The 15554-nt window shown below is 53.5% G+C and overlaps 1 protein-coding gene across 1 annotated transcript in view; it reads right to left on the bottom strand.

Annotated features, from left to right (window-relative positions):
- LOC137374565 (cell surface A33 antigen-like) overlaps nucleotides 1-15554 on the bottom strand; it is a 52859-nt gene that overhangs the window by 19971 nt on the left and 17334 nt on the right. Inside the window, exons 3-4 of the mRNA XM_068040856.1 lie at nucleotides 14252-14465; nucleotides 6280-6444 (exon numbers count right to left, since the gene is read on the bottom strand). Of these exons, the coding sequence (XP_067896957.1) occupies nucleotides 6280-6444; nucleotides 14252-14465 (379 nt within the window). The remainder of the gene's footprint in view (nucleotides 1-6279; nucleotides 6445-14251; nucleotides 14466-15554) is intronic.

The raw sequence follows: 15554 nt of genomic DNA, 5'->3' as shown, positions 1-15554 counted from the left end.
TCTCTCCCCCTCCCTCCCTCTTTCCCCCAGCTCTCCCCCTCCCTCCCTCTTTCCCCCAGCTCTCTCCCCCTCCCTCCCTCTTTCCCCAGCTCTCCCCCCTCCCTCCCTCTTTCCCCAGCTCTCCCCCTCCCTCCCTCTTTCCCCCAGCTCTCCCCCTCCTCCCTCCCTCTTTCCCCCAGCTCTCCCCCTCCTCCCTCCCTCTTTCCCCCAGCTCTCCCCCTCCCTCTCCTCTTTCCCCCAGCTCTCCCCTCCCTCCCTCTTTCCCCAGCTCTCCCCCTCCCTCCCTCTTTCCCCAGCTCCCTCCCTCCTCTTTCCCCCAGCTCTCCCCCTCCTCCCTCCTTCCCTCTTTCCCCAGCTCTCCCCCTCCCTCCTCCTCCCTCTTTCCCCCAGCTCTCCCCCTCCCTCACCTCCCTCTTTCCCCCAGCTCTCCCCCTCCCTCCTCCCTCCCTCTTTCCCCCAGCTCTCCCCCCTCCTCCCTCCCTCTCTTTCCCCCAGCTCTCCCCTCCCTCCCCTCCCTCTTTCCCCCAGCTCTCCCCCTCCCTCCCTCCCTCTTTCCCCCAGCTCTCCCCCTCCCTCCCTCCCCTCTTTCCCCCAGCTCTCCCCCTCCCTCCCTCCCTCTTTCCCCCAGCTCTCCCCCTCCTCCCTCCCTCTTTCCCCCAGCTCTTCCCCCACTCCCCTCCCTTCCCCCAGCTCTCCCCTACCTCCCTTCCCCCAGCTCTCCCCCTCCCTCCTTCCTCCCCCCTCTTTCCCCCAGCTCTCCCCCTCCCTCCCCCCCTCTTTCCCCCAGCTCTCCCCCTCCTCCTTCCCTCCCCCCCTCTTTCCCCCAGCTCTCCCCCTCCCTCCCCCCCCTCTTTCCCCCAGCTCTCCCCCTCCCTCCTTCCCTCCCCCCCTCTTTCCCCCAGCTCTCCCCCTCCCTCCTTCCCTCCCCCCCTCTTTCCCCCAGCTCTCCCCCTCCCTCCTTCCATCCCCCCTCCTCTTTTTCCCAGCTCTCCCCCTCCCCCTCCACCTCCCTCCCTCTTTACCCCAGCTCTCCCCCCCTCCCTCCCTCTTTACCCCAGCTCTCCCCCCATCCCTCCCTCTTTCCCCACCCCGCTCCCTCCCTCTTTCCCCCCGCTCTCCCCCCCCCTCCCTCCCTCTTTCCCCCCGCTCTCCTCCCCCCCTCCCTCTTTCCCCCCCGCTCCCTCCCTCCCTCCCTCTTTCCCCCAGCTCTCCCCCTCCCTCCCTCCCTCCCTCTTCCCCCAGCTCTCCCCCTCCCTCCCTCCCTCTTTCCCCCAGCTCTCCGCCTCCCTCCCTCCCTCTTTCCCCAGCTCTCCGCCTCCCTCCCTCCCTCTTTCCCCCAGCTCTCCCCTCCCTCCCTCTTTCCCCCAGCTCTCCCCCTCCCTCCCTCCCTCTTTCCCCAGCTCTCCCCCTCCCTCCCTCCCTCTTTCCCCCAGCTCTCCCCCTCCCTCCCTCCCTCTTTCCCCCAGCTCTCCCCTCCCTCCCTCTTTCCCCCAGCTCTCCCCCTCCCTCCCTCCTCTTTCCCCCAGCTCTCCCCCTCCCTCCCTCCCTCTTTCCCCAGCTCTCCCCTCCCTCCCTCCCTCTTTCCCCCAGCTCTCCCCCTCCCTCCCTCCCTCTTTCCCCCAGCTCTCCCCCTCCCTCCCTCCCTCTTTCCCCCAGCTCTCCCCTCCCTCCCTCCCTCTTTCCCCCAGCTCTCCCCTCCCTCCCTCCCTCTTTCCCCCAGCTCTCCCCCTCCTCCCCTCTTTCCCCCCGCTCTCCTCCCCCCCTCCCTCCCTCTTTCCCCCCGCTCTCCTCCCCCCTCCCTCCCTCTTTCCCCCCGCTCTCCTCCCCCCCTCCCTCCCTCTTTCCCCCCGCTCTCCTCCCCCCCCCCTCTTTCCCCCCCGCTCCCTCCTCCCTCTTTCCCCCAGCTCTCCCCCTCCCTCCCTCCCTCCCTCTTTCCCCCAGCTCTCCCCCTCCCTCCCTCCCTCCCTCCCTCTTTCCCCCAGCTCTCCCCTCCCTCCCTCCCTCTTTCCCCCAGCTCTCCCCCTCCCTCCCTCCCTCTTTCCCCCAGCTCTCCCCCTCCCTCCCTCCCTCTTTCCCCCAGCTCTCCCCCTCCCTCCCTCCCTCTTTCCCCAGCTCTCCCCCTCCCTCCCTCCCTCTTTCCCCCAGCTCTCCCCCTCCCTCCCTCTTTCCCCCAGCTCTCCCCCTCCCTCCCTCTTTCCCCCAGCTCTCCCCCTCCCTCCCTCTTTCCCCCAGCTCTCCCCCTCCCTCCCTCTTTCCCCAGCTCTCCCCCTCCCTCCCTCTTTCCCCCAGCTCTCCCCCTCCCTCCCTCTTTCCCCAGCTCTCCCCCTCCCTCCCTCCCTCTTTCCCCCAGCTCTCCCCCTCCCTCCCTCCCTCCCTCTTTCCCCCAGCTCTCCCCTCCCTCCCTCCCTCCCTCTTTCCCCCAGCTCTCCCCCTCCCTCCCTCCCTCCCTCTTTCCCCCAGCTCTCCCCCTCCCTCCCTCCCTCCCTCTTTCCCCCAGCTCTCCCCCTCCCTCCCTCCCTCCCTCTTTCCCCAGCTCTCCCCCTCCCTCCCTCCCTCTTTCCTCCCCCCCTCCCCCAGCTCTCTCCACCCCTCTCCCTCCCTCCCTCCCTCTTCCCCCAGCTCTCCCCCTCCCTCCCTCCCTCCCTCTTTCCCCCAGCTCTCCCCCTCCCTCCCTCCCTCCCTCTTCCCCCAGCTCTCCCCCTCCCTCCCTCCCTCCCTCTTTCCCCCAGCTCTCCCCCCTCCCTCCCTCCCTCTTCCCCCAGCTCTCCCCCCTCCCTCCCTCCCTCTTTCCCCCAGCTCTCCCCCTCCTCCCTCCCTCCCTCTTTCCCCCAGCTCTCCCCCTCCCCTCCCTCCCTCTTCCCCAGCTCTCCCCCTCCCTCCCTCCCTCTTTCCCCCAGCTCTCCCCCTCCCCTCCCTCTTTCCCCCAGCTCTCCCCCTCCCTCCCTCCCTCTTTCCCCCAGCTCTCCCCCTCCCTCCTCCCTCCCTCTTTCCCCCAGCTCTCCCCCTCCCTCCCTCCCCTCCCTCTTTCCCCCAGCTCTCCCCCTCCCTCCCTCCCTCCCTCTTTCCCCCAGCTCTCCCCCTCCCTCCCTCCCTCTTCCCCCAGCTCTCCCCCTCCCTCCCTCCCTCCCCCAGCTCTCCCCCAGCTCTCCCCCTCCCTCCCTCCCTCCCCCAGCTCTCCCCCAGCTCTCCCCCTCCCTCCCTCCCTCCCCCAGCTCTCCCCCTCCCTCCCTCCCTCTTTCCCCCAGCTCTCCCCCTCCCTCCCTCCCTCCCCCAGCTCTCCCCCTCCCTCCCTCCCTCCCTCCCCCAGCTCTCCCCCCCTCCCCCCCTCCCTCCCTCCCTCTTTCCCCCAGCTCTCCCCCTCCCTCCCTCCTCCCTCTTTCCCCCAGCTCTCCCCCTCCCTCCCTCTTTCCCCCAGCTCTCCCCCCTCCCTCCCTCCCTCTTTCCCCCAGCTCTCCCCCTCCCTCCCTCCCTCCCTCTTTCCCCCAGCTCTCCCCCTCCCTCCCTCCCTCCCTCTTTCCCCCAGCTCTCCCCCTCCCTCCCTCCCTCCCTCTTTCCCCCAGCTCTCCCCCTCCCTCCCTCCCTCCCTCTTTCCCCCAGCTCTCCCCCTCCCTCCCTCCCTCTTTCCCCCAGCTCTCCCCCTCCCTCCCTCCCTCCCTCTTTCCCCCAGCTCTCCCCCTCCCTCCCTCCCTCCCTCTTTCCCCCAGCTCTCCCCCTCCCTCCCTCCCTCCCTCTTTCCCCCAGCTCTCCCCCTCCCTCCCTCCCTCCCTCTTTCCCCCAGCTTTCCCCCTCCCTCCCTCCCTCCCTCCCTCTTTCCCCCAGCTCTCCCCCTCCCTCCCTCCCTCCCTCTTTCCCCCAGCTCTCCCCCTCCCTCCCTCCCTCCCTCTTTCCCCCAGCTCTCCCCCTCCCTCCCTCCCTCCCTCCCTCTTTCCCCCAGCTCTCCCCCTCCCTCCCTCCCTCCCTCTTTCCCCCAGCTCTCCCCCTCCCTCCCTCCCTCCCTCTTTCCCCCCAGCTCTCCCCTCCCTCCCTCCCTCCCTCTTTCCCCCAGCTCTCCCCCTCCCTCCCTCCCTCCCTCCCTCTTTCCCCCAGCTCTCCCCCTCCCTCCCTCCCTCCCTCTTTCCCCCAGCTCTCCCCCTCCCTCCCTCCCTCCCTCTTTCCCCCAGCTCTCCCCCTCCCTCCCTCCCTCCCTCCTCTTTCCCCCAGCTCTCCCCCTCCCTCCCTCCCTCTTTCCCCCAGCTCTCCCCCTCCCTCCCTCCCTCCCTCTTTCCCCCAGCTCTCCCCCTCCCTCCCTCCCTCCCTCTTTCCCCCAGCTCTCCCCCTCCCTCCCTCCCTCCCTCTTTCCCCCAGCTCTCCCCCTCCCTCCCTCCCTCTTTCCCCCAGCTCTCCCCCTCCCTCCCTCCCTCTTTCCCCCAGCTCTCCCCCTCCCTCCCTCCCTCCCTCTTTCCCCCAGCTCTCCCCCTCCCTCCCTCCCTCTTTCCCCCAGCTCTCCCCCTCCCTCCCTCCCTCCCTCTTTCCCCCAGCTCTCCCCCTCCCTCCCTCCCTCCCTCTTTCCCCCAGCTCTCCCCCTCCCTCCCTCCCTCTTTCCCCCAGCTCTCCCCCTCCCTCCCTCCCTCCCTCTTTCCCCCAGCTCTCCCCCTCCCTCCCTCTTTCCCCCAGCTCTCCCCCTCCCTCCCTCCCTCTTTCCCCCAGCTCTCCCCCTCCCTCCCTCCCTCCCTCTTTCCCCCAGCTCTCCCCCCTCCCTCCCTCCCTCTTTCCCCCAGCTCTCCCCCTCCCTCCCTCCCTCTTTCCCCCAGCTCTCCCCCTCCCTCCCTCCCTCCCTCTTTCCCCCAGCTCTCCCCCTCCCTCCTTACCCCAGCTCTTCCCCTCCCTCCTTCCCCCAGCTCTTCCCCTACCTCCTTCCCCCAGCTCTTCCCCTACCTCCTTCCCCCAGCTCTTCCCTACCTCCTTCCCCAGCTCTTCCCCTACCTCCTTCCCCCAGCTCTCCCCCTCCCTCCTTCCCTCCCCCCCTCTTTCCCCCAGCTCTCCCCCTCCCTCCTTCCCTCCCCCCCTCTTTCCCCAAGCTCTCCCCCTCCCTCCTTCCCTCCCCCCCTCTTTCCCCCAGCTCTCCCCCTCCCTCCTTCCCTCCCCCCCTCTTTCCCCCAGCTCTCCCCCTCCCTCCTTCCCTCCCCCCCTCTTTCCCCCAGCTCTCCCCCTCCCTCCTTCCCTCCCCCCCTCTTTCCCCAGCTCTCCCCCTCCCTCCTTCCCTCCCCCCCTCTTTCCCCCAGCTCTCCCCCTCCCTCCTTCCCTCCCCCCCTCTTTCCCCCAGCTCTCCCCCTCCCTCCTTCCCTCCCCCCCTCTTTCCCCCAGCTCTCCCCCTCCCTCCTTCCATCCCCCCTCCCTCTTTTTCCCAGCTCTCCCCCTCCCCCTCCACCCTCCCTCCCTCTTTACCCCAGCTCTCCCCCTCCCCAACCCCCACCCCCACTGGCCGCCGCCACCGTCGGCGCTGCTCTCCCCGCACTGCTCTCCCCGGCCCCCCGCACTGCTCTCCCCGGCCCCCCGCACTGCTCTCTCACTCCGGCCATTGTATGCTGCCACGTGTTCATTAGGTTGCCTCTGTGATTCTTTGACCAGCGCCATCTTTAGTCCTGGCAGCTGCTGCAGTCGCAAGCTGTGACGTTTTAGTGGCACATGCTGTGTTTGCGCATGTGCCAAAACAGCGCCACCTACCGATAGCGGTCAGAAAAGCAGTCTTTTTTAAAAGCAAACTTTTTTTAAAATGTTCTAAAACACAGCCTAATTGCGCTGATTCATGATCAATTTTCCATTTGGCAATATGCATATAGATTTCAGTGGAAACTTAAGAAAAGCACTTCTCAAAACTAGTACAATTTTGGCTGCAGTTTGTGCCCAGATTGCTCATTGCACCCGAAGTGGAAACTCTACTCCACTATATTTAACATAATAGACAAGAAATAAATCTGTGATGGTTGTCATTATAAAGAACAGTTCTGATGAAGAACCAAAAGCCAGTTTTAAACCCAATAAACAAAAGCCAAACGCTGAAATATTCATGACACAGATGTGGTCACGGATCAGGTCACAAAACACAGCTGCTGCAAAATTTCTCGCACTTATGATGTCAGCAAGTAGATCATAACTGGATAACTCTTATAACAACAAGATTGGCATTGAAATAAGATTGTAAGTTCACATCCAATTAACAGGGGGAGTAATTTAGGAATACTGATATGAAAGACAGAACATATTCACGTTTAGTTATCATTTACAGCAAGTGCTACTAACCCTGAGAGGACATGTGGGGCAACGCTCTTGGCTGCTGCAGCGTATTGAAACTCTGCCAAGAGTAGGTTGGCTTTGGAGATCCTTCCTTGGAGTGGCAGGTCAGCTTAACAGTTTGTCCAAATTCAGCTTTTCCCTCAATTTCACAAACTGGTTTTGATGGAGGTACTGCAAATCAAGGTCAGTATAGATTACTCAAGAGTTGTTTCCTTTACCTCTCAAAACAGTTGCCATAAGAAAGTTCATAAAATTTATACAATATCATAGATGTGAAATAGTTTTAAATTTTCTGAGGTGCATTACAAGAATTTGCATTTCTATAAAGACTTTAACATAGTAAATGCCCCATCACAGGATCATTAGACAAAATAATTTTACACCGAGCCACATGAGACATTAGGACAGGTAATCGAAAGCTTGGCCAACAGTTAGGTATTAAAGAGGGTCTTAAAAGGAGGAGAGAGAGGGGAAAGATTTAGGGAGGGAATTCCAGTGTTGGGACTCATATAGCTGAAGGCACGGCCACCAATGATGTGGCAAAACAAAGTCAGGGATGCATAAGAGGCCAGAGTTGGACGAGTGCAGAGATCTTGGAGTTCCGTAGGGCTGGAGGAAGTTAGAGGTGGGGAGGGTGAGGCCATGGAGGGATGTGTACGTTATTTTTAAGTCGTGCGTAGATTTTACCATACTGTAACTTAGATCAGGTACAAACTGTAAAGGATTTAATTTTGACACTCTTGCACTTATTCATATGTAATATTGGAATGACCAAGAACAAAACCACATGCATTTTATTGCACATGATCCAAGTTATTAAATGCTAATTTTAAAATGTCTAGCATCAGGTACCGGAAAGAAACTGCATTAGTTTGTGGGGGATGGGTGGCAGAGAGAGAAAGGAGAAGATAAGAAAATGTTTTGTTTCTCTTACCTCTTTAAAAATGGATAAAGGTAATTTGCTTATTAGTACCAGACTGAGAAAAGCAGAATACACATAACTTCTGAATGCAGAAAGTGTCCATTTACCCAGTGAGACCTAAATTATGTCATTAGGACAACATTTAATATTTTTAGTGTTCTATGACTGAAAATCTTCTGTGGATCCATGATCAACTTGTATAAAGTGAAAATATTTGAGTCAAATATGTTTTGCAGAATCAAGAACCTGGCACTTAGTTGCACAAAACATTAAGCATCTGATCTTCTGGCTAGAAATATAGGCCCAGAAATGGGGCGATGACCAGATGCATCAGTCCTGAATGGAAAGCCAGTATCTGCCAATATCTGGAGAGCCGCAAGCCTCATTTCAACAACCCCAGTGAAGCGAGAGGATACTGTTGGGGAAATTGAGCTCACGTGTGTGCTGCTGCTAGTGTGGCAGCAGCCCTCCGATAAACGTTATTGGGGAATTGGAATATAGTGATCGGTTTAACATCAGGCCGTGAGGAGAACTCCTGCATTGTCCAGTTCTGCATTCAGTGAAGTGTTTACCTTCTTTATTTTAGGCAATCCCTAGGGCCAGTACACAACAGCGCTTCTGACATGTGTTCCTTTTTCCTCAACCGATGATCCCCCCCACTGTGGTTGACAGGGCCCTCAACAGTGTTCGACCTATTTCCTGCACTTCCGCCCTCACCCTTTCCCCTCCCTCCCAGAACTGTGACAAGGTTCCCCTTGTCCTCGCTTTCCACCCAATCAGCCTTCACATCCAAAGATTCATCCTCTGCCACTTCCTCCACCTCCAGCGTGATGCCACCACCAAACACATCTTCCCTTCCCCTCCCCCATCAGCATTCCGAAGGGATCATTCCCTCCGTGCCACCCTGGTCCACTCCTCCATCACCCACGACACCTCACCCCCTTCCCATGCAATCGCAGGAGATGTAATACCTGCCCTTTTACCCGCTCTCTCCTCACCATCCAAGGCCCCAAACACCCCTTCCATGTGAAGCACTGAGTTACTTGTACTTCTTTCAATTTAGTATGCTGCATTTGCTGCTCACAATGCGGTTGTCTCTACACTGGGGAGACCAAACGCAGATTGGGCGACCGCTTTGCAGAACACCTCCACTCAGTCCGAAACCATGACCCCCGAGCTTCCGGCTGCTTGTCATTTCAACAACCACCTCTGCTCTCATGCCAATATTTCTGTCTTTGGCCTGCTGCAGTGTTCCAGTGAACATCAACACAAGCTCGAGGAGCAGCACCTGATCTTTCAGTTAGGCACTTGCGGACTGAACCTCAAGTTCAACAATTTTAGAGCATGACTGGCTTTTTTAAATTTTTCTATTTTATTACTTTATTTTTTTTAACCACGTGCCTGTTTTCATGTAGACATAGCTGCTCGTTATTCTGCCATTAACATGCTCTTTGGACGAATGCTTTGTCTTTCATCACAGGCATCAACACATTCTTTGCTCTTGTCCCATGACAGCTGTTATTTAATCTCTTCTACCCTCTGCCCTATCACACACCTTCCCTATCAAACCCCCCCCCCCACCCCCCCCCCGCTTAAAACCTAATTCTTTTCTAACCTTTGCCAGTTCTGATGAAAGGTCACAGACCTGAAACGTTAACTCTGCTTCTCTCTCCACAGATGCTGCCTGATCCGAGTATTTCCAGCACTTTGTTTTTAACACGCACACACATACTCATCCTCCCCAAGACACAAACATACACAGAATTGTTATAGCAAAGAAGGAGGCCATTCGGCCCATTATGTCTGCACTGGCTCTACTGCATTTCACCGAGTGCCACTCCCCCACCTCTCCCCTGCTCTGCTCATTTTTCCTTTTCATAGAACAGTCTAATTCCCTTCTGAATGCTTCAATTGAACCTGCCTCCAACATACACCCAGGCAGTGCATTCCAGACCCTAACCACTCGCTACAAAAAAGGTTTTTCCTCATGTCGCTTTTGCTTCTTTTACCAAATACTATAAATCTGTGCCCTCTCATTCTCGATCCTTTCAAGAGTGGGAACAATTTCTCCCTATCTACTCAGTCCAGACCCCTCATGATTTTGAATATCTCTATCAAATCACCTCTCAGCCTTCTCTTCTGAAAGAGGAACAGTCCCATCTTCTCCAATCCATCTTCATAACTGAAATTCCTCATCCCTCAAGCCATGCTCATGAATCTTATCTGTACCCAGAACTGGACGCAATACTACAGCTGAGGCTGAACTAGTGTTTTATATAAAGTCAACATAACCTCCTTGCTCTTGTACTCGATGCCCCTATTAATAAAGCCCAGGATACTGTATGCTTTATTAATTGCGCACAACCTGTTCTGCTGCCTTCAGTCACTTATGCACATATACATCCTGGTCCCTCTGTTCCTTCACTCCCTTTAGAATTGTGCCCTTTATTTTATATTGTCTCTCCATGTTCTTCCTTCCAAAGTGCAACACTTCACATTTCTCCACACTGAGCTTCACTGGCAACTTGGCTGCTCATTCCGCCAACTTGTCCAAGTCCTTTTGCTGTTCTACACTATCCTCTTCACAGGTCGCAATGCTTCCAAGTTTCATATCATCTGCAAACTTTTAAATTGTGCCCTGTACACCAAGGTCATTAATATATATCGGGAAAAGCACAGGTCCCAACACTGACCCCTGGGAAACTCCACTACAAACCTTCCTCCAGCCCAAAAAACATCCATGAAGCCCTACTCTTTGTCTCCTGTCACTCAGCCAATTTCATATCCGTATTGCTGTTGTCCTGTTTATTCCATGAGCTATAACTTTGCTCACAAGTCTGTTGTGCGGCACTTTATCAAACACCTTTTGAAAGTCCATGTACACCACATCAACAGTGTTGCCCTCATCAACCCTCTCTGTTGTCTCCTCAAAAAACTCCAGCAAGTTAGTTAAACATGATTTTCCCTTAAGAAATCCATGCTGTCTTTCTTTAATTAACCCACATTTGCCCAAGTGACTATTAATTTTGTCCCAAATTATTCTTTCTAGAATTTTCCCCGCCACCGAAGAAGTTAAGCTGGCCTGTAGTTGCTGGGCTTATCTTTACACTTTTTTTTGAACAAGGGTGTAACGTTTGGAATTCTCCAGTCCTCTGGCACCGCTAAGGAAGACTGAAAAATTATGGCCAGTACCTCCACAATTTCCACTCTCACTTCTCAGTATCCTTGGATGCATCTCATCCGGTCCTGGTGCCTTATCCACTTTAAGTGCAGACAGTCTATCCAATACCTCCTCCGTGTCAATTTTAAACCCGTCTACTGCCTGAACTGCCTCCTCTTTCACCATTGCCTGGGTTGCGTCTTCTTCCTTAGTAAAGACAGATGCAAAGTATTCATTTAATACCTCAGCTATGCCCTCTGCTTCCATGTGAAAATACCCTTTTTGGTCCCTAATCAGCCCCACTCCTCCTTTTACTATCCTTTTACTAGTTAGCTGTCTATAGGAAACTTTGGGATTTCCTTTTACTTTAACTGCCAGTCTCTTTTCATACTCTCCCTTTGCTTCTCTAATTTTTTTTTTCACTTCCCCTTCTATATTCAGCCTGGTTCTCAACAGCATCGGTCATAAACATACTTTTTCTTCTTTACCATTTTTTTCATCCAGGGAGCTCTGAATTTGTTTACCCTACCTTTCCCCTTTGAGGAAACATACCTTAACTGTGCCCGAACTATCTTTTCTTTGAAGGTAGCCCATTGTTCAGCTACCATTTTTTCTGCCAACCTTTGACTCCAATTTATTTGTCCCAGATCTTTTCTTACCCCATTGAAGTTGGCTCTCCCTCAGTTAATTATTCCTACTCTGCTTCATTCTTTGCCCTTTTCCATAATCAGCCTAAACCTTATGATACAATGATCATTGTCCCCTAAATGACCTCCTACTATATACTTGATCCACTTGGCCCACCTCATTGCCAAAAACCAGGTCTAGCGGTGCCTCCTTTCTCATTGGACTAGAAACATACTGCTGTAGAAAATTTTCCTGAACACACTCCAGGAACTCTTGCCCCTCGCTGCCCTTTACACTAATACTATCCCAGTCTATGTTTGGATATCTCAAGTCCCCCAATATAACTAGCCCATAATTTTTGCACCCCTCTAAATTTCCTTGCACAGTTTTTCCTCTACATCCTTCTGACTAGTTGGTGGCCTATAGCTCTAGCCAAATAGATTCTGTCCTCGACCCCTCTGGGATATCCTTTATATCCAGCACTGCAGTGCTCTCCTCAAATCAGCACTGTCACCCTGTCTCCCCCATTCCTATTTTGCCTGGACACCTGTATCCAGGAATATTTAACACTCAGTCTTGCCCTTCTTTGAGCCAGGTCTGTTAGTCATCATCATATTTCCACATGTCAATCTGCAGCTGTAATTCACCAATCTTATTAACAACACTCTGTGCATTCACATGCTTGCACATTATCCCTGATTTAAACTTTATTACTTTCTCCCTTACTCTGACCCCACCTAATAATTCACTATTCCCTACTCGAGTGCTATCTATCTCTCCCAGTATTCTGGGCACCTTGGTATTCCTCTCTGATATTTCCTCCTGATTCCCACATCCCTGCCAAGTCGCGAGAGCGAGAGAGCGCGAGAGCGAGAGCGAAAAGCGAGAAAGCGAGGCAGCGCGAGAGCGAGGCAGCGCGAGAGCGAGGCAGCGCGAGAGCGAGGCAGCGCGAGAGCGAGGCAGCGCGAGAGCGAGGCAGCGCGAGAGCGAGAGGAGGCTCCACAAATATCCCCTTCCTCAATGACGGGGGAGCCAAGCACATCGGTGGAAAAGGCAAGGCTGAAGCATTTGCATCTATCTTCAGCCAAAAGTGCTGAGTGGATGATCAATCTCAGCCTTCTCCCGAGGTCCCCAGTATCACAGGTGCCTGTCTTCATCCAATCCTATTCACTTCACGTGATATCAAACAGCTGAATGCACTGGATACTGCAAAAGCTATGCGCCCCGACAACACTCGCAATAGTACTGAAGACTTGTGCTCCAGAACTAGCTGTACCCCTAGCCAAGCTGTTCCAGTACAGCTACAACACTGGCATCTACCCAGCAATTTGGAAAATTGTCCAGGTATGTCCTGTCCACAAAAAGCTGGACAAATCAACCCGGCCAATTACTGTCCTATCAGTCTACTCTCAATCAGCAAAGTGATGGAAGAGGTTGTTGACAGTGCTGTCAAGCAGCACTTACACAGCAATAACCTGCTCATTGACACTGAGTTTGGGTTCCGCCAGGGCCACTCAGCTCCTGACCTCATTACAGCTTTGGTCCAAACATGGACAAAAAGAGCTGAACTCAGGAGGTGAGATGAGTGTGACTGCCCTGGACATCAAGGCAGCATCTGACCGAGAATTGCATCAAGGAGCCCTAGCAAAACTGGAGTCAATAGGAATCAGGGGGAAAGCTCTCTGCTGGTTGGAGTCATACTTAGAGCAAAGGAAGATGGTTGTGGTTGTTGGAGGTCAATCATCTCAGCTCCAGAATATCACTGCAGGAGTTCCTCAGGGTAGTGTCCTAGGCTCAACCATCTTCAGCTGCTTCAGCAATGACCTTCCCTCCATCATAAAAGGTCAGAAGTGGGGATGTCTGCACAATGTCCAGCACCATTCACAACTCCTCAGATACTGAAGCAATCCGTGTAGAAATGCAACAAGACCTGGACAATCCCCAAGCTTGGGCTGATAAGTGGCAAGTAACAGTTGCGTCACACAAGTGCCAGGCAATGACCAGCTCAAACAAGAGAGAATCTAGCCATCTCCCCTTGACATTCAATGGCCTTACCATCTCTGAAACCCCCAAGATCAACATTTGTGGGGAATGGTTGGGCAGGGACGTGGTGGGGGTTTCCTATTGACAAGAAACTGAACTGCAGCCGCTACATGCTTACTGTGGCTACAAGAGCAGGTTAGAGACAGGGAATTCTACGGCGAGTAACTCACCTCTCGTCTCCCCAATGCCTGTCCACAAGTCAGGAGTGTGATGAAATACTCTCCAGTTGCCTGGATGGGTGCAGCTCCAACAACACTCAAGAGGCTTGACTCCATCCAGGACAAAGCAGCCCGCTTGATGAGCAACCCATCCACCACCTCCAACATTCACTCCTTTCACCAACACTCAATGGCAGCAATGTGTACCATCTACAAGATGCACTGCAGCAACTCACCAAGGCTCCTTCGACAGCACCTTCCAAACCTTTGACCTCTACCACTTAGAAGGACAAGAGCAGCAGATGCACGAGACCACCACCATCTGCAAGTTCCCCTCCAAGCCACTGTCGCTGTGTCAAAATCCTGGAACTCCCTTCCAAACAGCACAGCGGGTGTCCCTACCTCACATGGACTGCAGCGGTTCAAGACAGCTGACCACCACCTTCTCAAGGGCAATTAGGGATGGGCAATAAATGCTGGTCTAGCCAGCGACGCCCACATCCCACAAACAAATAAAAAAAACACACACACACCCTCCCCAAGACACAGCTGCATCCACACACAACCTCCTGGCCCTCACAAACATCCAGTCAGCTTTAATACAACACAATTAGGACTGCAAAGCTTTTCCCTTCCTGGACCTAAGGGCTCAGAAGGCAATAGTAAAGCACTCACTGCTGTTTCAGTTACAATTAATTAACTTACGAGTATGGAGAGAACAAATCAGGGTCAATTCCCATCTGTTTAGTTTAGCTACATACAAGGTCACTTAAAGTAGCATTTTCAACCCACAGTTGCTGCACAACACAAATTTCAGCACCATGGAAAATTTAATTACAAAGCAAACAGTAGATGTTGGTATATTTAAGAAATGTGTGTATGGCATCTTGCACTTACCCTTCTGTATCAGCTGACAGACTGTATTGAGGAACTGTGCTTTGGAATACAGCCTTAAATATACATAATAAAATAGCCTTATCTCCTTTCAATGACTAGAATACTGTTTATAAAGACAGCTAACAACAGCAGCATTTACCTACGCAGAAGCAATTTTTTGAATGTTCTTACCCAATACAGTCACTTCTATTCTGTCTTTCCGATCGCCTTCCAAGTCAAAAGGCATTTTAACTTCAACCTCATAGGATCCACTGTCAGTCATACGTGTATTTTTGATCGTGATTGAACAATCATCCTTCTCAACATCTCCTGAGAAATTCGCTCTGGCCGTGTACAGTTTTCCAGCCTTATAGACTCCGCCAAAAAAGTACTGGACTACATCAGTCTATAAAAAAGGTAGAACAATAATGCTTAGAATCAGAAAACTTTTGTACTGGTATATGCATTGTGCTTCAGGTTTTCAGAGGACTGCTTCCTCCTTCAGTACCTTTTCCGTAATCTTCAGGATTATGCAGTTCCACAAAAGAGATTAAGAATGATTTTACTGCAGTAATATGCTTTCTGTATTAAAGTAGGCCTCATGCTGCACTCTCACTCCTTTCTAATTGATGTGTATTAAATTCTGGTCACACTTTCAAGCTGAAACTATTTAGTTATAATTCACAGAGATTCAAAGCACATAGCAGACAGTACATACATAAAATAAATACAGCTAGGAAAATCCATATTGGGCTAATTATCCATTGTACCAGTTGCTTCAACAGTTTATGGTCAGGCAGAGAACATTGATGCAAGACTTGCCTTATGGATATAAATTTAACTTTGGCCGAAGCGTGAAAGGGGGCAATAGCAGCTAGGTAGCCCATTTCCCAGTGGGCCCAATTGTGATCAATGGGAGAGAAAATCGTGTTGTGTGAAGTGGGCAGCCAATTTGCTGTCACCTGTTTCCACTATTGCCTAATATGAATTTCACCTCCAAAATCTTGTCTACTAGCAAAGAAACAGCTGAAGCTGGAGAACAGAAAAGGCAATGGGCCCTGAAAGCATCCTGGCTGTAATACTGAGGACCTGTGCTCCAGAACTAGTGCACCCCTAGCCAATCTGCTCCAGGACAACTACACAACTGGCATCTACCCAACAATGTGGAAAATTGCTCAGGTATGCCCTGTCCACAAAAAGCAGGAAAAATCCAATCCAGCCAATTACCATCCTATCAGTCTTCTCTCAATAATACGCAAAGCGATGGAGGGTGGTGTGGACAGTGCTGTCAAGCATAGAGCAACAACCTGCTCACCGATGTTCAGTTTGGGCTCTGCCAAGGTCACTCAGTTCCAGACCTCATTACAGCCTTCGTCCAAACATAGACAAGAGAGCTAAATTCCAGAGTTGAGGAGAGAGCGACTTCCTTTGACATCAAGGCAGCATTTGACAGAACGTGGCAGCAAGGAGCACTAGCAAAATTGAAGTCAATGTG

Source organism: Heterodontus francisci, chromosome 10, assembly GCF_036365525.1.
Source record: "Heterodontus francisci isolate sHetFra1 chromosome 10, sHetFra1.hap1, whole genome shotgun sequence".
Lineage (NCBI taxonomy): Eukaryota > Metazoa > Chordata > Chondrichthyes > Heterodontiformes > Heterodontidae > Heterodontus > Heterodontus francisci.
This window is presented reverse-complemented; position numbering and strand designations above follow the sequence as displayed.